Genomic DNA, 22,398 nt, shown 5'->3' with positions numbered 1-22,398 from the left:
AAAACAAGACCTCACTGACCTACTGACTACAAAGAGGGCAGAAGAGGGAGGGGGATCAGGTGTGTGTGTGTGTGTGTGTGTGTGTGTGTGTGTGTGTGTGTGTGTGTGTGTGTGTGTTGTTTGTTGGTTTAGCTCTGAAGAAGGGTTGGTAGGCCTATGCATTTCATATATCAGAGAAGCAGTTGAAAAGAAATCTCTTCACCCTTTGGCAGAATGAATTTATTCCATTATAATTCCAGTACTCATGTCAACAACTGCTTTGGTAAACATGAAACAGTAACAGGGAGTTAACACTGGCACACATGAAGTGTTCCATTAACTTGTGTCAGCTGCAATAGTCAATATATTCTATTGCATTATATAATATAATAGTCCTCTATAGTCAATGGAACTGGCAGATATGGTGCATATGATAACAAAACAGAAACAATGTGGAGTCTTCTAAAACTATTTTTATGCTATATATGCGAATGGAGCACTTCAGTTGTGGCTCGGTGTAGCCCTGATGTAAGAAAACTCAAGTTCAGGAGTAAACCAAAACAGAAATGGCATAATCTATGACAGAGGTAGAAGCTGCTACTGTGAACGTGAACCTGTAGATTTTCAATTTCACCGACAAAAAAAAAAAAGTAAAGGTCATTTTGTATGTTCAAGACTTCCAGGCATTTTTCAAATTCCAGTCTGCTCCATGACCTTTGGAACACGGACCAAATGGAGGCTTACACAAGGCTACATTACCACAAAAACCTCATCGTTAGGCAACCATTGTTAAATCGACATTATTAAGTTATTGGCTGTTTTAATGCTGATTGCACACAATTAATTTTTAACAAACATAAGGGAAATAACTATACCTGTCATTCCAACTAGTTGCCTAACTACCAGGCTTTTCGTAATGCAACTTCTGAAGGACTTTTTTTTTGCAGCATATTAAGCATTTCTCAGTTCCAGCTGATGCTGGTGTTTGCAAGACTCATTGATTGTAAACTAATCTTATTGTAAGTTTAAGAGAAAAGCTAGAGTGATAGAAAATAGCTTTAGCTTTTCTCTTAAACTCTCTTAAGCTTTTCTCTTAGTTTCTTGTAAGTTTAAGAGAAAAGCTCAAGTTGTTTCTCTATCACTTGGACACTCTTTCTTGATGTTTCCATGTTTGCAGCACAATGTATCATGATAGTAAAAAAAACAGGTCTTATGCAGTTGTTCAGCACAGTGGTCTGTTTAAAGAGCTCTCAAAGGCAGCAGAGCAGAACTGATTAAAAGAGTACATCATCAGTAAACAACATGCACACAAAGCTTTTTTTTAGGCTAAATCATTTTTTTGTCACATACAGCAAACATCTCCTCATTATCTAATAGCTGCCTGTCCCCTGAACACACTGTAAAAAACGCGGTCTCTGTAGACCTAGCCCAGGTTCCACAAATGGCAGCAAAAACATAACAGTGTTCCAGCGACGAGATGCATGTTTAGAAAAGTTTCAAATGGGAGGGAGGGGAAGAAGTAGAGAGCTAGCACTCTCTTTGTTAGAACGTCAACAGAAATGATGTTGATGTCACTTAGAGCATCTTTAATCAAATAAAAACACATCTGCCTGTGCTAAGGACCGACCCACGCTGACTTGTTTGGGTGCTAGGCTTCAGAGTGACCCAGAAGATCTCTTGAGATGCACAAAGATGCATCAGTGATTCTCACAAAGCTAGGATAATAATGCAATAAGGCACTGTGTGTATTGAGTTGTGTGTGTGTGTGTTGCACTGAATGACTATACACATGCTTGCCTCTTTTGCACACCTAGATTTGGTAGGAAAGGACAAAAAACTGTTAAAATTGTACAGATGCTACTTATCGCGTTACAAAAACATCCTCTTACTCTAACTGGCAGAGGAGGAAGTCAAAGCCACAGAATTAAGAAAAAAATTATTTCTGTGATTGTCATAGTATACATGCCAAAAGCGACATATTAGAGGATATAAAAGCATACGAAAACATCGAAGGTTACAAAAGCCTATTTTACTTTACAAATTTGACGCCGGATCATATATATTAAGTGCTTATATAACTGGCGCCCTCATGAAACATCTAGCTACCGTAACGCATGCATCTCTGGCATAAACCCATGACATAACATAAGGACTTATGTTTCCTTTGTTACAACTGTGTTGTATACAACTTGTCTCTGGAGGGAAGCTTTCTTTCGGTGTGGGCTGAGGACGCCTTGCATGCAGGGCAAGCTATTTCTCACTCCAACCAGAATAACCATGGGAATGCCATGCTGACCTTCCCCTATATACACGTCTGCCTGAGTCCGTATGGACGCAACCACATGACCATATCAACTTACTTAATCTTTACAGGGTTTGACTGCTGCCAGATGACAGACTTATCCCTACTAGACCAGCGAATCTCTTGTGAAAATCACACCTTGAGCTGGTTCGCCCAGTTTACAATGGTGATTCAACTGGTTTTGCTTGTTGTATTACCTCAAGCTGGTCGTTTTAGTTGGTATTGCTGGTGTCTACATTGCTGGTTTAACTGGCCATGCCATCGTATGTTGGTCATTCTAGCAAATCAGCATGACAATCTTACACCAACACAATGTCAAGCTTGGCAGGCAGTGACCAGCATGACCATCTTACACCAGCTGTATCCCACATGACATGCTGGTCACACCAGCATGACCATCTTACACCAGCTGTATCCCACATGACAAGCTGGTCACACCAGCATGACCAGCTTCCTCAGTTGGTCATGCCAGCATGTCTACCTGGTGGCCCAACCAGATACACCAGCAAAGACCAGCAAAAACAAGCTAAAACCAGCTGGTTTCTAGCTGGGGTTTTTTTCCAGACTTTACCACTTTCGGCCAAGTACAGTAGAGGGAAACTGGTCCTGTGCTGTAAGATTTTATATACCAGCTCTTAGTTGTTGTGTTTTTCCTTTCTGTTTTTCTAGACATGAGTCTGTCCAGAATGTCTGGTGTAGTAGGCCTACAGTGTTGCTACAGGATAATCAAACCTCCAGAAGCCTAACTGCTATATAGTGCTATATAGTTGATATAAAGGCCACAGTAAATTAAAAAATATATACACTACAAAGATTAGCATTTTACTAAGTGTTGATATACAGAAATAGAGGTTCACGATTGTCTTTCAAAAAGGTAGTCTTTGTGTCTCTGACGTAAAGAACTTTGTCATTTAAAAAATGCCCTCTTCAGAGCAGTGTAGCAGTGATGTGCAATGTAGATATCTGCACTACCACGGGAATCCCACGGTAGGCTACAGTACCTGTGTGGCTCGTGATGCAAAAGAGTGAGGCGCGGGACATGTTTCGAAAGCTCTACGCGGGAGCGGCCAGGATAAGAGAGGTGCGTTTGCCGATGCGGAAGACACAGATGACTCACTGCCCTCCTGCAAGAGGACACCGCTTCCATCTAAAAAATGAATATCAGCTAGCATAGCTGTGTTACAGTAGCCTATAAATTCTCAATCAAGACATTTTAGACTGGCTGTCTTTTTCAGTTGTGTGTGATGTGCAGTGGCCCTTTTGTGAGACAGGAGACCAAACTGAATATCCCTCCTGCGTATCCTGCGGGCGGAAAGCGGAACTAAAAATGGCACATTATTGCGAGGGTGGGGAGGTATGGATGGGGGGGGGGGCAGAATATTGCGGGAGCAGGACAGTATGTTGCGGGAGCGGGGCTGAAGCATCTGTCCCGTGCAGACCTCTAATGCAATGCAGCAGTGTCGTGTGGCACCTCACGTTAAGGCTGGACCCAGCTCAGCGCAGGCCAGGATGATCACGATCAGCAGATGCCAAAAACAGTGACAGTGAAAAAGACACTCCTCATAAACCCCTTACCAGCCAAAGGCACACACACACTATGGGTGCCTCTCATTTGGTCTTTTATACACCCTCCCTTCCTTCCTCGATCCTCGTCCTCACTGATATACATAAAGAATGATGGGGCGGCAACAATGGGATAGTCTATCCAGTGTTAGTTATAGATCAGTGGGAACACCCCTCGAGGATCGAGCATCGAGGATCGAGGAGAGATGTTGAGAGGCGCCCAGTGTCTCATGTATGTGGCCTTCACCCTTTTGTTTGATATCTCCGTCTCTAAGGAAAGCACTAGCCCAAGCTACCCCTATCACTGTTAGTCCAGTCAGCTGATCTGCAATCAGTCTCTGTCCCACCTATCCGCAGTATAGGTGCATGATCTCCTAGCTCCTCTGTGCTATTGGTCCTCGCTGGTCTCGGCACAGTGGTCAGGAGTCGGTGCCGGTTTTTCGGAGAGCGGGATGAGCGAGAGGCTCTGCTTGTCTGGACAGGACTCGTGGTTGAGCTCTTTCGACGGGAGAGCCGCCTCCTCGGCGGAGTGGTCGTCGGGGGACTTGGAGGACGTACAGGAGCAGAAGCCGGGGAGGGTGGCGGTCACGGCGGAGCCGAGCAGGAGGAAGCACCCCGCCACAGCGAAGGAGGCCGAGTAGGTGCCGGTCTTGTCCTTCAACCAGCCTATCAGAGAGAGAGAGAGAGAGAGAAAAAAACAGGGAGTGTCAGCTGCGAAAAGGTCAAACGAGATTTGACGCTCCACATTTGAGTGTACACACGTCACATGTTGCACACAAGTCTGCCGTCTTCTGTGTAGGCCAGTTGTCCTGTGTCCAATTTACCCATTGCACTGTTAGGGGCTAGCATACCACAGTGGGTATGGGACGTTATGAGGGAAAGCTGCCGTTCTACGTGACAGAGCCCTCTGTCACATACATTAATGTATCCTTGCTTCCTTCCATTGTGTTTACCATGGAAAGTTGTCAGGTTTCTCTTTAAAAGCTATGAAAAGGCTTGGAAACCAAAACTACATTCACTCAAAATCACTGATAAATGTCCCTAACTGCTGGAAACCATGTTGTTTACATTAACCTTTATCCAAAGTAACTTGGATAACAAAGTGAGGAAAAATAGTCAAGCTACAGTACACTGTAGAGGAGCTTATAGCTGACAAATAGTACTGCAAATACTACCAGAGAATGAGAGTGCAGAACTACTCAAAGCGTACTGGAGGGAGATAGTGGTAGAGTGAAAAGGAGGGCCGTTCAAAGTGAGTTAACAGTAGCTGAAGTGAAAGATAGCCATAATCTGTACCAGGCAGGGATTAGAAACAGGTCAAAGCACTAAAACCGGAAACAAAATACATTTTTGGATGAATGTAACCGAATATGGGAACAAACCCAATTTCACTTAATTTTCAGTTTTAGATAACAAAGGCGTGGGAAAGACACCTGACCACACCAGTACAGAACAAACACTAAATTAATTGATGCTTTAAACTACTAGTAAAGCAGTGTGGATATAAACTAGGGCTCTCAAGCGATTCCAAAAATTAACTAATTAACCTCATATTTTGAAATGAATTAATCGCGATCAATTTTAGAAAATAAAGAACCATTTGGGTATACACCAAGATTAACAACAAAAAATATTAGACGGACAGAGACAGAGAGAGAATGACAGAGAGGGGGTGTTGCGTGGGTGCTTGTGTGTGTGTGTGTGTGTGTGTGTGTGTGTGTGTGTGTGTGTGTGTGTGTGTGTGTGTGTGCGTGTGTGTGTGTGTCTGAGTAAGAGAGAGAGACAGAGATTCTTCTCCATTTGCCTTTTAAGTGGCTATAGGGGGTTCAATCTAAGCCAGGAATGTGACAGCACAGCACTTGTTTTCACTTACAGTTTGCTGAAGCAAGCACACAACGCTCCACTGTCAAGCTAACTCAAATTAATGATCCAATTAGCAATCGGGAAGCAATGTTCAGTGCAGTCGCTGCAACATTTCAGCTGTCATTCACAAATAGTCTTTTATATGGAGTTCTATTGGCATCGTAAAAATAATTTTTGTGGGTACCCGTGTTTTGACAAGCATTTTCACTTGTAACTCTCTTAACCAGGATATTCAGTGAATTTGGCTGTTTCTGTTTTCGACACTTTCCTTCAACACACACACACACACCCTCACACACATAGACACAGAGACATACAGAGAGAGAGAGAGAGAGAGAGATATTTTGGGAGTTTGCAGATGTTCCCAATTTAGATAACCTTGTTTCATAAGGATCACACTCAATCGAAAGGCATCACTAACAAACATCTTCTTCTGACTCTCCAGCTCACTGCGGCCTGAAAACACTTATTTTTGGAGCTGGCGAACCAAAAACCAAAAACACACACACACACAGAGAGAGAGAGAGAGAGAGACACGCTCATGGATACATACACAGAGACCCCATATACACACCAAATACACCATGACCAAGAGGTTCATGAAACACACAATCAGATAAAAGGTTGACCGGTCCCCACAGCCAAAGCTGATATCAAGGGAAAAAAATAACACAGGGTACATAAAAGACACATAAAAAAATAGAGAGACTGTGATAGCATACACGCCTCTATGCCATCACCACAAGGCACCGTTGGCTGTGAGGAGATCTGTTCGTACCACCAACGACGAGTTGATTATTCAACAGTTAGTTTCCTGGGTGCAGTGTATAATGTCTATATAGGAACCAGTCGCCTATAGCATTCAGTCTGCCTCAAGCAGCTGTCCATGAGATGGAAAGTAAAGTTCACCAATGAAAGAGAGCGAAAGGGAAGAGCGATGTAGCCAGAAAGGTTAAGACGTGCAGGGTGAGGAGGCTAGAGGAGGGTAGGAAAAAAAGGCCAGGAGCTACAAAGGGAGGGAGAACAGAGGACAGAAAGAGGAGAAAGACCAGCAAAGAGATTTCCTGGATTTCTTGTCAGTTTGAGCTAAATCATTTAGCTCAAACTGACAAGAAATCCAGGAAATCTCTTTGCTGCAGACCATTTCAAACTAAAAAGATCATTTCAACTTTTCACTAACTGTCAGAACCTTGCCCTTGGCCGGAACTATCAAAACCATCTGTGAGAGAACATCGTAACAACAACAGCACTGACAAGTTTTATTCCAACACAGCTGTGAGAACATCTGCCGATATACAGTACAGCTGGCTTTAGAAAAGACTCTGAGATGTTGAGGCGGCTGAAAAGAAGGAAATGAAGGGGTGCATAACGGCATGAGATGAGACAGTAGCAGGGTAGCCAGCACGCAACACACATAAGAGATAATGAAGCGAAAAGTGGAGACGGACTCCATGGCAAAAGATCTATCAAGCAAACAGACTCACACAAGGCAGACATAATGCTGACCAGGCTTTCATTCAACAGGGTTTTGCCCTTTCAAGTTAATATAAACAAACGTCTGTAATAAAGGGGGGGGGGGAGTCTTGAGGTGTTCTTCCATCGGAGCCTTAGGAAGACTAGACCCTATGGTGACTGAGGAGCCGTGACAGGAATCTAGCTGAATCCTTTATTAGAGATATCTCAGAGCGACATACAAAGAACACAAAACACCACCGTCGCCCCCTACCATCTCTTTGGACCCCCCACCCCCCTGCCCCAACACACACACACACACACACACACACACACACACACACACACACACACAGACACAGACACAGACACATACACATACACATACACAGACACAGACACAGACACACACACACACACAGACACGCACACGCACACGCACACGCACACGCACACGCACACGCACACGCACACGCACACACACACACACACAGGACCTCTGCCACTCACCCGACAACGGGGCGCCCAGCAGCCCGCCGACGCTCTCGATGAGCTGCAGCAGCCCGAGCGCGCCCAGCATGCGCTCCATGCCCACGATCTCGGGCACCACGGCGAAGATCAGCGGCGTCATGGCGCCGGCGCACATGCCCTGCGCCAGGCTGGCCGCCACCAGGCCCGCGTAGCCGCCCAGCGTGCCGAGCGGCAGCGCCAGCAGGAACAGGCCCAGCAGCAGCGTCCACAGGCACAGCATGTGCAGCAGCCGCAGGCGGCCCAGGTCCGAGAGCCAGCCGGAGAGCACGCGGCCCACGATGTCCGTCACGCCGGTGGCCGAGATGACGAACGCCGACTGGTACTCGGAGAAGCCGGCGTGGCGGCTGTGCGCCACCAGGTGCACGTAGGGCACGAAGTAGCCGGCGTTGAAGAAGGTGATGGCCAGGCCGTAGGTGAGGAAGGGGCGCTGCAGCAGCAGCGGCAGCTCGAAGTAGATGGAGATGCGGGCGAGCAGCGTGGAGCAGGACGAGCCCTTCAGCGTCTGGAGGAGGAAGAGGAGGAGGGGGGGAGAGAGAGGACGTGACTACAACACCTTGGACAAAGGCGTCTGCTAAATAACAATAATCATGATAGATAGATAGATAGATAGATAGATAGATAGATAGATACTTTATTGATCCCCAAGGGGAAATATTCAAGGTAATCATAACCGTAACCATAATAATAGTGTATTTTACTGAGGACATGGTGAGAGGCAGGAGGAAGAGGAGGGGGAGAGAGGACGTGACTACAACACCTTGGACAAAGGCGTCTGCTAAATACCGTTATTTCCCAACTATTAACCGCGGCTTATACATTGATTTTGCAAAAATGAGGTTAATACACAGGGACAGTTAATATGGTATATGTGTCGTTCCACGGCAAAACCAGTCGCTTGTCGCAACAGGCGTTTCTGAGAAAAATGGCCATTTATGTCACTTGTGCTAAAATCGTGGAATTTTTTTTGTAAGTGTTTTGAAACAGTGGGGGGTCTACACTGTACGGCCGTGAATACATTTCGCCGAAAAACTGACCTTTTGTAGTCTAAAAACGTGAGTTTGTTGAGGTGAGAAAGTTAGAGGAAGCAGGAAGTTAGAGGCGTCTCGTTTTTGCCGCTCTATTCCAATATTTACGGTCATTGCACTCATTGACAACCACCAAGCCATCCGTGTGCTGTGTCGTTGATACAAGTACCGTAAATCTTGTAATAGCGGCGACCTTACAAAGCGTTCGTGAGTGTTGAGCCGACGGTTAACTTCAGAGGCAGATTTCTCCGTTTTTCTATTGGCATGACAGGATGAACTCAACTCCTTTGAATGTTTATATTTCAGTAATATGACGTTCAATTCATTAGATAGGCCTATAGGTATCGTTTTGAAGGTTGATTATGCCCCTTCCTGAAAACGTAATAACTTTGATTTTGAAAATTTGGACATTGTGAATGATTTCGCCGTGGAAGGTCACATATATGGTTTTGTTCCTTTTAACTTGCATAAAACACTGTCCTGTGGCTTATACACAATGCGGCTTATACACAGGAAATTACTGTAACAATAACCATAACCATAAGCATAATAATAGTGTATTTTACTGAGGACATGGTGAGAGGCAGGAGGAAGGAGGGGGAGAGAGGACATGCTGAGGGGTAGATCAATATTGTGTGCATTCTGGATCTAGCTCATTATGATACTCTGACTATGACTACAACACCTTCTATAACTAATAATAGTATATTTTAATCATATCTAGCACTGACACAAAAACATGGTAGGATCTAGTTCATTATGATACTCCTACCTGGGCAATTGCTATGTCGCTAGTTTGGAGTTTAACTCGATTTTAAACTGGAGTTGGAAGTTGATGTTTAAAACCGTGTTAAACTTTGCCCCATTATGACTACAACACCTTCTACAACTAATAATAGTGCATTTTACAGGACATAGTGAGAGGCAGGCATACAGTCTTGAGAAGATCAATATTTTGTGCATTCTGGATCTAGGTCATCATGATACTCCTACTATGACTACTACACCTTCTACAACTATAATAATAGTATATTTTATACATTTGAATCAAGCACTGAAACAAAAAACAGAACATTTCTTTGTTTCCTATACGTTTGGTGGCAGCTGTGGAGAAAATAAAAACCTTTCAGCTCCAACAGCTAAAGAAGAGCATAAGGAATGCCAATCACATTAAGCTAGGAAGCATGTGTGTATAAGTATATCTGTGTTATTGCCCGTGGCATGTATAAATCCATCAGCAACAAGTACGAGCATTTTCTAAGAGCAACGTTAAAAAACACTGAATCTGGCTCTAAGATCGGTATTATTGCCTAAAGCATGTCCTATAACCTTCAGTTAATAAGCATCACACAAGATGGAATGCCGAAAGTTTTGAATTGGGATTTATATAAGCCTTAACCTGCATGCAGCTATTTAATTCTGGAAGCACTCCAATATCAAGAAACACACAGATGCAGGTATGAACCAGCAGGCAGGATGTGTTTCATGAGCCCCAAACCAGAACAAATTGGAACAGTTTGTACCCATAAAACATTGGGTAAAATGTGAATCTTTATTTCTCCTTGGGGATCAATAAAGTATCTATCTATTTATCTAAAAGCAATGTGATCATACAAGTCTTGTAAACCCATATTTAGCAACAAAAAGGACATATCAGACAACATATCAAAGGTGTGTCAAAATGACTGCTTCATGGAAAATATACATTCATTACCTCCGCCAAGGAGCAAAGTGCAAAGTGTAAAGAGCAGAGAGGGAGATATCATCATTAGAGTATTTGGTTGGATCAGTGTTCCGAGGAAGGCGCTAAGCCGAAACGCGTCTGTGCAATAAAACACGTTTATATGCAAAGTGCGGCCTTTTTTCCTTTTCTGTATTTGTAAGTATTTGATCCAACCATTTAGTAAACCAGCTCATCCTAATTAGTAGCCATAGATTAGATCATTATTAGTGATATCACCTGTGTTAAGTGCACAGGTAGAAAGAATACATCGCAAGACTTTTAACTTTCTGGAACCAGGAGGGTCCGCCTCTGCTCTTAATGCACTCTTAAGTAGGGTTCAGACCAAAGATTCCCGACGAGACGAGCCGCGACGTTCTAAAACCTTGCGACTGCGACTCAACGTGTTTAATGCTCTGCGACGGCTTGCGACGGCTTGCAACTACGTGCAACTTCTAATTCACACCGCTGCAACTCAGTCTCGTCGCGTCGGGAATCTTTGGTGTGAATCGGGCTTTAGTGAACTTGCTCGGCCAGTACCTTGTCCACCGCTTTGGTGGCGGTGATGGGCCGCACGAGGGCTCCGCAGGCCACGATGTTGAGGCTGAGTCCGCCGAGGATGAGGAGGGCGCCGCGCCAGGCGTACACCTCCACCAGCAGCTGGAAGAGCGGCGAGAAGGCGAAGGACGAGAGGCCCACGCCCGTGAAGCCCAGCGCCATGGCCAGCGAGCGCCGCCGCGTGAAGTACTGCATCACCGCCGCCACGGTGGGCGTGAACACGAAGCCCCAGCCTGCACCTGGAGAGACGTGGGGGGGTGGGGGGGTGAGGGGGTGGGGGGGGGGGGGATGTAGCGTAGCGGTTAAGGAGCTGGGCTCGCATGTAGTGGTATGAAACATTGTGGGCTCAATTCCCGTTTTTTTTTCCCTGGAGCAACGGCCCTTGAACCCCAAGTTGCTCTAAGGTGAAGGGCCCTTGTAATATGTCACGTATGTACAGTAAGTCGCTTAGGATAAAAGCGTCTACTAAATGACCAAATGCAAAAAGTAGGAGATAGATAGTGGGAAAGACAATGATAGAAAGAAAGGTAAAGATTAGAGAGGGACATCATTTGAGTGTACAAGACAAAATTGAAATACTCGAAGCAAGAAATATTCGATCTATATGCTTTTTCTGTGTGTGTGTGTGTGTGTGTGTTTACCTGAGATAAGGCCCATGGTAAGGTACAGGTGTGTGAGTGAGGTAGCTTGGGAGGCCAGAATGAAGCCTAATCCTGACAAGAACCCTCCGATCATCACTACAGGACGCGGCCCATACATGTTACTCAGCGCTGTGCCAACAGGACCTACACACACACACACACGCACACACGGACACACACACACACACACGCACACACACATGCACACACACACACACACACACACACACACACACACACACACACACACACACAGAGAAAGAGAGATTCATTAATTGAGAAAGAGAGAGAAGACACACACAGTGTTTCACACCATCATAGCAGGGCATTCTATAATCAACTGCACACTGCTCTCAATAATAACAGAACCTTAGACGCCACACTAAAAACAAATTCTCTGTTTTTTTCTTTACTGACTTATGCACATGACCCACTCGTGATTTGGGACTCATTTTGTGTGCATATATGCAAATTGGTAAATTAGAACACACACACACACACGCACACACACATACAATATATATTGTGTGAGTATGAGCACACAAACACTGGTGACAAACACACAAACACAGGCATGATCAGAAACCATACCATACAGGGTAACAAGTACACACACACACAAAACACACACACACACACACACACACACACACACACAAACACACACACACACACACACACACACACACACACACACACACACAAATACATGAGCAGCACACACACACACACACACACACACACACACACACACACACACACACACAAACACACCACTTACTGAACAGCTGCTGCATGGCCACTCCGATGGAGGTGATCCAGGAGACGGCCTGGGCGCTCTCGTCGAAGTACTGCACGAACTCCACGAAGAACACGCCCAGGCTGCGGATGAGGCCGAACACCAGCGCCGACACCACGAACAGCGCCCCCACCACCACCCAACCCCACCCGCCCTCAGGGGCATGGACCGCCCCCTGCTTCTGGGACTGAGGCTTCACCATGGCTGTGGGAGAGAGATGGGGACAGATGAGGACAGATGAGGGGGGGGGGTGGATGGAGACAGAGAGAGGTGGAGAGGTTGAGGAAGCTAAAGAGAGGGGGGGAGAGAGAGATGGAGAGAGAGAGGTTGGGGAAGATACTGAGAGAGAGATGGAGAGAGAGAGATGGAGAGGTTGGGGGAGCCAGAAAGAGAGCAAGAGAGAGAGAGAGAGAGAGAGAGAGAGAGAGAACATAGAGGAAGTGAGATAGCAATGGAATGAAGAATGTGGAACAAAGTGAGTCAGAAGAATGAGTGATTCAAATATGAGAGAGAGAAAGTGGGGGAGGGGACAGAGAGAGAGAGTGGGAAAGAGAGAGGGGGATATAGATGAGTGTGCATGAGGCAGATAAAAGAAGGCAAGATGAGTGAATGTGCAGATAAATGAAAAGAACAAGAAACAGAACAAAATGGAGGAGGGGAGGGAAGGGATTATCTCGTCAGTTTCTTTTTGTTCTTATGCCATTGTTGCTAACAAATGACATCCGTCATAATTACATGAATTACGGACCGTGGATCCATTCAATGTGGCACTAAAACTGTGATTTAAAATCACTGGATACTATTGTGTGTCATTGTTGGCATGTAGCCCTTAACTTCTTTCGATTGATAACTTTCAAATGTTATCCCAGACAGTCAATTTCATCTTCCAAGTTCTCACAAGCCTGCATTCATGTTGTAACACTAACAAACCGTGTGTAAAGGAACAGCTATGTATGGGGGAGGAGGGGTTATCTTTACACAACAACAACTAAGGGAGGACAAGAGGTAAGAACTCTCATGAGACCGTCATGAGGCAACCAAGGACACCTGGATGTCTGGTTTTAGTGTTTGGCATGCGTATATTATTATGTCACATTTGTTTCTACTCCTGGAAGAAACATGCTTGAGGCAACCATATGTATATGTTTGATAGGGACAATTCTCATTAATTGACAGACAAAAACCTGTCAATAAGGCAGGCGCCATTTCCTTATGCAACATGTAAACAGTCACATCAGCCACACTCAAAAACAACGAAATAAACAAAATAATTGGCACACCTCTGCTGTAATTAGCACAATGAAAAACTGATATATTCTCTAAATGTCCCAGACGGATGTCGCAGTAGAGGCCACAGTCTATACATTTCAAGTCATGCATTTGTAGCCAATGTTTAGAAGAACATCAGACGTAGGCTATGGTCAGTTACTCAGTTAGTATAGACTTTGTGAGTGGGCTTGGGGTCATTGCCAGAAACCCGAACAGTCTCAGTGCAACTATTGCCTGTGAACACCACTGTTAGGGATCTGTTACGTCACCGTTATCGGCTACTCTTAGGCTAATCGTCGATAAAGGAGGAGCAGGAGTTTGGGGGTGAGGAGGAGATGGAACAAAAACAGCATGTGATACCGAGGTTTGAAACGTCACAAGGGTAGAGTTGAGAATGTGGCCTGGCAACAGTTCACAGGATTCTGTTTGGTTTGACAACCTCAACCCTAATGGCCGCTGATCGAAATTACAGGTAAGGCGAGCTGATCTGCATTACAGTGACAACGAAGCCTTTTGGGATTTAGTTTAGAAACGCCATGCAGCCAACTGGACAGGGTGGCAGGAGTTCACAACGTCATGTTACCCAGACTCAGAGACAGGCTCATATCCTCCAGCTTTTATGTTTAACAACTGAGAAGACAGAATTATCCATGGACCATGATAATGTCTAACCCCAAAATCCCTGAAAAAAATTGCAAAATGGATTACTTAGCCTAGAATGAAATGGGACTACGGAACAACTCTTTATCACTCCATGCTGTCTTTGATGCAGGCTTACAGTAGGTGATTTAGCACTGTGATCCGTTGATGATCTCTCGTCTTCGTGCAGGTTTTTATTTGTTGTCACTTTTCTTGCTTGTTACATGTACATGTGTCCATGTGCATCACAGCTAGCGTTGACAAAAGATGTCAAAAAAGAAAATACTGTGGCTTCACTAATGACAAAATCCTGAAGGAGATGGAAAATGGCATTGGAGTTAAGATAAAGATAAGACTTATAAAGACAACAAAAGAATAGGCCAGGCTATGATAGATCAAATACAAAATGATCAATTCATTTTGCCCAGCAGGCCTACAAACAAAAATACTCTATGGGACAGTTTTGCCTTTGTATAGGTCCACTTTGACTTCTTGAACATGTCAATCATATTGTAATGCCTGACATTAAATATTGACTTTGGCATGGTACTTTACTTTCAGTATGATCCATACTTTCACCTTTCAAAAAAATAGCAAGTCCAAATCCAACTGCTGCCTCATCTTTATCTGATTTGGCAGAGGCTAGCCAGCAGGTGAAACGCTGCTCTTGGCTTTCGGTTTCACCATAGTCTGGTTTATATTTAACCCAACGTAACTCCATAATAACAAACAGTAGCCAGTGCCTGGCTAAAATACAATAAAGGCTAAATGTTAACAACAGACACAACCCCTAGAATATAAATTCATAAAATGTAAGCAACGTTCAATCTTGCAACTGAAGTTCGACGGTTGTATTGCATTTGAAGCCAAGTGCTTTGATCTCTGGGTTACTGTACTACCGAGTTAGGTAGGCCCGTCAAAATATATACTGAATCATATTTTATCCTAGAATGTATACAGTATAAACACTGTGTGTTTTACTCTCTCTGTCTGTGCAATCTAGTGTGCCACAGTGCCAGTAAGCTTAACAGGGTCATATAATCATAAAATATGATGCAATGGTGACTAAATGGCAGCACAAGCATTACTAGATCCTGCCTAAGACATCTTTGTAAGGTCTGGCGACTACATCAAGGGCCCATTTCAACTTGAAAAAAGCTATAGAAGTCAAAGTTTCAGACAGTTACAACCCTTTTTGGCAGAGGAGCATTTAATTAAATGCCAAACCAAGGCTCGGTGCACAATCATCCAATCAACTTTGCTGGAATCAAATCAGACAACCCGGTGAATCTGCCCAAAGAGACAGAAGTTACGTCTTGTCTGCGCCACTGTAATAGAAGACTGGCAACATTGGAATTCATACAGGACAATCACCTCTGCATTTACAACTGGTAGCAACAGTTATACTTGTATAGGAAACCACTGCTGGCACAAGACACCAGTCAAACCGGCTTACATGGAACGGTTCAAGTCATGCCTGTTAATGGGGGGATCTCTTCCTGAAGCTGTCTGTTTGTCCTATCTGACTTTATTGTTGCTTATCAGCTTGTGGCTAGAAGTTTCCTGCAGTAACACTTTTTACCGTTGAATGCGCAGGGCTATGAAAATGTAGCTCTCATTGCTACCGGACCTACAGTACAATGAAGTTGGCCAACACAAAGGACCCTGCGATGTAATCTGCCATCAGTTTGTTTTACTAATGGTCCCAGGACTGGCTCAGTGCTTGGGCTACTAGCTTAAAGAGTTGTATATTGGTATTATATTATATATTAATCTTTCTTCATACCCTCCACCATCTTGTCTATCCACTTTTCAGACCCCTTGAGATGTGTTGTGACTATTGAATAACTTAGTTAGGCCTAAGGCAATACAATTGACAATTTATTTTTTTGCAGGAATCAAATTCAAAGTGAAAACCAACTTGCTGAATTAACAGTGTACTTGTGAATATTTAAATGTGTCTATATGCCCTTTTTAACATATGAATAAAGTTCTAATGTATAGCACTTTGGTCAACTGGTGCTATACAACTGGGGGGGGGGGGGGGCGATCAAATGCAAATAGGTAACTTGACGACAAAGGAAAGGACATGAGACATCTTCATCTGCTTTAGGAATGCAAAAGGATGGCCTTACATGGTGTTGCATGTGTTACATGGGCAGCCTTACTGCTCCCGCTGTAGTGTAGTCCTATCCTCTTTGTTTCTCAAAGCTTACTAAACTTTCAAGAGGTCAGGTGCAGGTCTCAAGGGAAAGTGAATGTTGTTATGTGTGTGTGTGTGTGTGTGTGTGTGTGTGTGTGTGTGTGTGTGTGTGTGTGTGAATGAGTGTGCATCAGTGGACATTGTTGTTGTTGGTGTGTGTGTGTGTGTGTGTGTGTGTGTGTGTGTGTGTGTGTGTCTGTGTGTGTGTGTGTGTGTGTGTAAAAAAACAAAACAGATTGTGAGGGTGTGAACACTGTGGCTTGCCACTGAGTGTTACTTTCCGCGTGCTCCGTTCCCTCACTCTGCTGCCAACCGGCTCTGAGTGAATAGCCGACGGAAACATGGTCAATTTGGCAGCATGCCAGCAATTTCCAGGTAATTTCCCAATTGCAGCGATGGTGATATGTTGACAGCAGTCCCCTTTGGCCAGAGTAATTATGCAATAATTTGTGCTTACAATAATAAGCTCGGCATTTAAATGGGCAAAGCATAGCCTATTTGTATTCGATCGTCTCCATTCGATCAGGAATTGGCGAATCTGCGACAGGAATTGGCCACATCTGCAATCTTACTGTAACTATCAGCAATTGCAGCCAGTGTACAGAGAAGACAGGAGATCCGTAACACACCGGTATGCGTTCGTTGCTTATCGCGAACAAAGGAATTATTATTTCGCATGAGATTATAGTCTAACACGGGAAGATGAAGAATCAGATACATGACCAGTTTACACAATGTATAGCGACGAGCCCGTATAACGTTATTCTAAATTACCAAGGCTGTTTTAACGCGAATTCTGTCGACCGCATTTCTGTTTGAATAATGAATTAAAAAAAATGTGAGGGAGATCATAATGAAATCATTTCTAATGCTGAATTGTCTACACTCAGACGCAAGACGTTGTGCAAAGGGTAGGCTATACATTTTATCTTACAGCCCAAGAGCATGATTTTTATCAACCAAATGACTTTTTTTCAGCAGTGAACAAATTATGCAAGCAGGAAATAATAAAAGGCGCGAGGCGCCATAATTTCAAATGACATAGGCAACAATAAAATACAGAAATCTTCACCGGTCTTCAGTGGATAATAGTGCAGAAAGCCCATGACGTAGGCTAATAGTTTATTTACTTGAGAAATGATACAGCACTAAACAAATAATTTGGTATAACCTATAGCCTATGATTGGGTGAATTAAGGGAGACTACGCTATTCTCAACGAATAACGTCGCACACATAGCCTATGCGCTGAGTGTGCTTCTTAGAATGAAGAAAATTGCCATTAGATATCCTGAACTTACCCACTTATTCTGTGCTCCGCCTTTTCGTGTATGACCCAGTCAGTGAAGACACTGCCCGGTGAGTGGGAAGTGGGTAATTTCACCTGGCACATGTGGAAAATGTGCGCGCGTGAAGGCCGCCTCCAGTTGAAGCGTCCGCCAACTACAAGGCAAGAAAACTGACAGGGGTCTCACCGCACAACACGCCCACTTTGGGCAAACCCCTCGAAAAAGTGTCTTCAATGAAACAATAATGAAACAAGCATAATTGCTCAAAAAAACGCAGGTTTTGAGCCTTCACTTGACTGACCCCTAGTGTGCAACAGTCTGGCTAACACACTTTCAGTAAAACAGTACCGTTGGATGTAGTGTACACGTCATCACGTGGTCCATGGAATAGTGCTGAACATTCTGTACTTTGAACCGTGTGTCTAACAGCTCACATTACTGTTAGGGTTGCCAACCGTTCCGTATAATACGGAATCGTCCCGTATTTGACACCTAAAAGTCTTGTTCCGTATTGAACTAATACAGAACGCTGTTTGTTCCGTATTTTTGAGAAACTGCTCAATGCACACATAGGCTACTACAATTAAAAACATACACACAAAAAAAGCCTAAAAAACTCCCTGACGCAACGTGGAGTTTGCTGGTCTGCGAGGCATGTAGTGAGGTCCGGTGCTTCACCTGATAATTAGCTGCGCAATTGATCATGCAACCGCGGCCCGACAGAAAAGAAAACAAACGTGTTCTGCAATCAGGAGGAAATGCTTGCTAATAGAGTCATACAATTAGTATGCTGGAGGTATGAGCGTTCATTGCATGCGTTTGCACGTTTGCGCGACAGAAACTGAAATAATAACGTTGTTGGCAAAGCTCCGCTTCAACCTGTTGGAAGGCTATTTCATTAATTAACGACATTTAACAACGTGGATTCTTGCCACTTCCATAGAAACAGAACAGAGACTGTAGGCTACAATAGGCTACTTTGTTTAGCATTGAGTATTGTTTAGGCAAATTTGAATATAACATGGTCAAAAGATTGTTTCATTTAAAGATCTCCAGATAAGTTATTTACGCCTATTATAATTTATTTATGCTGGGCCGTTTACCATAAACAAAAGTTGGTATTATGTTTCCTGGATCTTTACATGCAGGCATTCAAGTGAAATTTCATTATAAGGCATAGGCTATACGTTTTTTCTCCATTTGCCTACCAGTGTAGGCTATGATTGCATAAGGGAAACATCCCAAAACAATAGCACCCATATAACTGCTGTTGTTTTCAGGAGTATCATGCAATCATGCAAAAGCAATGAACTATTGTAAATATATCTTACATTAGTAAAGCAGGCCTCTGATGTGCATATCACAAACTAGCACTTTAAGCACTTTTAGCACAGTATTGACTGCTAAGTGAAAGTGCATACAAAATAGTATAATAATAATTGTGACAATGATAATCATAATGATGATTTGATGTGGGGTGGAGGTACGTGTAGGTGGGCCCTATGACCCCAAAGTCTGCCATAACCGGGCCTCAAGTTTGAGGTTTGAATCATTTTTTCCAAAAAAATGTATTAGGTGTACGCCTTTTTCACCTATATCCATAAAGTCCCATTAATTTCAATGGGAGATTTACTGAACACAGACTTTAGAAATATTCAGCTGTGAGTTTGGAAAGTCCATCACTTTTTTATCATGTGTACAAACAAAATAAAACAGGTTTGGTTAGGTGCCCTCCCATGGCACTGACTGAAGTCGAACACCCCATCCTGTTTTCTTTTATGGCCTTGATGTCTTCCACCAAGTTTGCATACGCACACACATATCATATTGTTCATATCATTGCATTGCGGAATTAGTCTCGAATACTGGGTTGCCATTACATCCCACTTAGGCAAATAACTGTTTGTTTTTTTTGTTTTTTACAAATGTAGCAATTGTATATAACCTAAATCTAACTTTACTCAGCAATTGACTCTCACGACTCTCATCAATTTGTGATGGGTCAGTCTGTCAAACAAGTTGTGACAAACCATTCGCACTGTGCTATTCCTCCTCAGTTCTTTGGAAATCTCAGGAAAAGACATGTCAGCGTTAGCGGTGCGCTAAGCAACAATAGGAGAGAACTGTGAGGTGAGAGGGCCAAGGTGTGTGATTGGCAGGCAGGCCTGATGACCTCAGCAGATGGGCCCCCATCTTCAATAGTACAGGAAATAGAAACAAACAACCTCCTGCTATGTCACAGGAAGCAGTGTGCTGCACGCGCACACACACACACACACACACACACACACACACACACAGACACACACATACACACACATACACACACACACACACACACACACACACACACACACACACACACACACACACACACATACACACACACACACACACCACACACACACACACACACACAGAGACACACACACACACACACACACACACACACACACACACACACACGTACTGTATATGCCTCATGACAGTGGTGTTTGCACATTGGCTCCACAAGGGTCCGGAAACAGGTGCCCAAGAGGCGGGAGTCCATTGTTTCTCTGTAACGCTGCAGTCTGCCTGAGGGGCCCCGTCAGCCCAGAGAGCAGAGAACAGAGACAGGAGTGGGGCAGGAGTGGGGCAGGAGTGGGGCAGGAGTGGGGCAGGAGTGGGGCAGGAGTAGGGCAGGAGTATCAGGAGTTGCAGGAGTGGGGCAGGAGTGGGGCAGGAGTAGGGCAGGAGTATCAGGAGTGGGGCAGGAGTAGGGCAGGAGTGGGGCGGGAGTGGGGCAGGAGTATCAGGAGTGGGGCAGGAGTTGCAGGAGTATCAGGAGGGGGGCAGGAGTATCAGGAGTGGGGCAGGAGTTGCAGGAGTATCAGGAGGGGGGCAGGAGTGGGGCAGGAGTTGCAGGAGTGGGGAAGAGAGACGAGGAGCAGAGCAGAGGCGCAATGCTGAAGTCCATGTGCATCGTGAGCGGTGGTGAGCTAACAAGAAGGAAGGAAGGGCCGACTCGGCACAGGAAAGCATCGGCTCCCGACCCTGACACTCTTCAGACTCTCTCTCTCAACACACACACACACACACACACATTCGCGCACGCGCACACACAAACACACACACAATTTCTCATTTGGCAGAAGATACACTATATTGCCAAAAGTATTTGCTCACCTGCCTTGACATCCTCACATCCCATTTGTAATCCATAGGGTTTAATATGACATTAGTCCACCCTTTGCAGCTTCAACTCTTCTGGGGAGGCTTTCCACAAAGTTTAGGAGTGTGTTTATTTTCTTGAGCATTCTATCAGAAGCGCATTTGTGAGGTCTCACACTGATGTTTGACAAGGAGACGGACACTCTAATTCATCCAAAAGGTGTTCTATTGGGTTGAATTGTGCAGGCCAGTCAAGTTCATTCACAGCAAACTCGGTCAACCATGTCTATATGGACCTTGCTTTGTGAACTGGTGCACAGTCATGGTGGAACAGGAAGGGGCCATCCCTGAGCTGGGCTTGGTCCCTTAGTTCCAGTGAAAGGAACTCTGAATGCTTCAGCAAGATATTTTAGACAATTCTATGCTCCCAAGTTTGGGGATGGCCCCTTCCTGTTCCATGGACAGGAAGGGACCAACATGACTGTCCACCAGTGCACAACGCAAGGTCCATAAAGACATGGATGACAGAGTTTGGTGTGGATGAACTTGACTGGCCTGCAGAGTCCTAACCTCAACCCAATAGAACAACTTCAGAATGAATTAAAGCAGAGACTGAAAGCCAGTCTCCTCGTCCAACATCAGTGTGTGATCTCACAAATGAGCTTCTGAAATAATGGTCAAACATTCCCATAAACACACTCCTAAACCTTATGGAAAGCTTTCCCAGAAGAGTTGAAGCTGTTATAAAGGGCGCCGTTGTATTAAACCCTATGGATTAAGAATGGGATGTGACTGAAGTTCATATGTCTTAAGTCAAGGCAGGTAAGCAATGCAAATAGTTTTGGCAATTTAGTGTATTATCTTAAGCTATTATGCATTTATCTTTGTAGACCTACAGTATATTTGTGAATTTTGGAAATCACGTTCCTGACTGCAGGGCTATACACCATCATATACATGAGAGCATTGAAATCAGAATGCATGTCTTTATGATCTGTATAGTCATCAGACACAAGTTTGTATGTTTACTGTCAGAATAATAGTTGGATAGAATCAAGTTCACTGTTTCCCTCCTCTGTGCTCCTCCTCATCTCCTTCACTCTGTTCCTACACTCTCTGTGTGTGACTTGGGGGATGTAATGTTTTGCAGTGCGCTCTCCGCTCTGCAAGACTGGGTCCCCTGCATCAGAAGTTATCTGCTCTGGATTGCCAAATTGGCACAAATCAGGCATTTGGCACTAATACAACATGGTCCACGTCATTTTGGAAGACTTTGGTTCTCCTAAAGTTGCCTGACTGGGTCTTCACTCATTTGAGGTGTCTGAATTGCCATCACCAAGACCCAGGGAGGCTGTTGAAAAATAAATGCCACTGTGTTGCTCAGGGTCATGCCCACCCTGACACGGAATTGAA

At 44.4% G+C, this 22,398-nt stretch overlaps 1 protein-coding gene across 1 annotated transcript; it reads right to left on the bottom strand.

Moving 5' to 3' along the window:
* Positions 1–212: 212 nt before the first annotated feature.
* slc16a13 (solute carrier family 16 member 13) lies at positions 213–12,635 on the bottom strand. The gene is made up of 5 exons (XM_062517259.1): positions 12,416–12,635; positions 11,635–11,778; positions 10,976–11,232; positions 7,670–8,192; positions 213–4,510 (listed from the first exon to the last, which is right to left on the bottom strand). The coding sequence occupies exons 1-5, from the start codon at positions 12,633–12,635 to the stop codon at positions 4,233–4,235; spliced, it is 1,422 nt and encodes a 473-aa protein (XP_062373243.1). The 3' UTR covers positions 213–4,232.
* Positions 12,636–22,398: the final 9,763 nt, after the last annotated feature.

Source organism: Sardina pilchardus, chromosome 16 (assembly GCF_963854185.1).
Source record: "Sardina pilchardus chromosome 16, fSarPil1.1, whole genome shotgun sequence".
Taxonomy (NCBI): domain Eukaryota; kingdom Metazoa; phylum Chordata; class Actinopteri; order Clupeiformes; family Clupeidae; genus Sardina; species Sardina pilchardus.
Note: the sequence above shows the minus strand (reverse complement) of the source record. Positions and strands in the feature narration are given on the sequence as shown.

What these genes read in the sequence shown, in the direction of transcription:
- slc16a13 (XM_062517259.1), bottom strand. Translation starts at nt 12,635, where the DNA reads ATGGTGAAGCCTCAGTCCCAGAAGCAGGGGGCGGTCCATGCCCCTGAG. An exon ending in TACCATGGGCCTTATCTCAG is followed by an intron (nt 11,233 to 11,634) that starts GTAAACACACAC and finishes ACGTCTCTCCAG; the next exon opens with GTGCAGGCTGGGGCTTCGTG. An exon ending in CCACCAAAGCGGTGGACAAG is followed by an intron (nt 8,193 to 10,975) that starts GTACTGGCCGAG and finishes TTCCTCCTCCAG; the next exon opens with ACGCTGAAGGGCTCGTCCTG.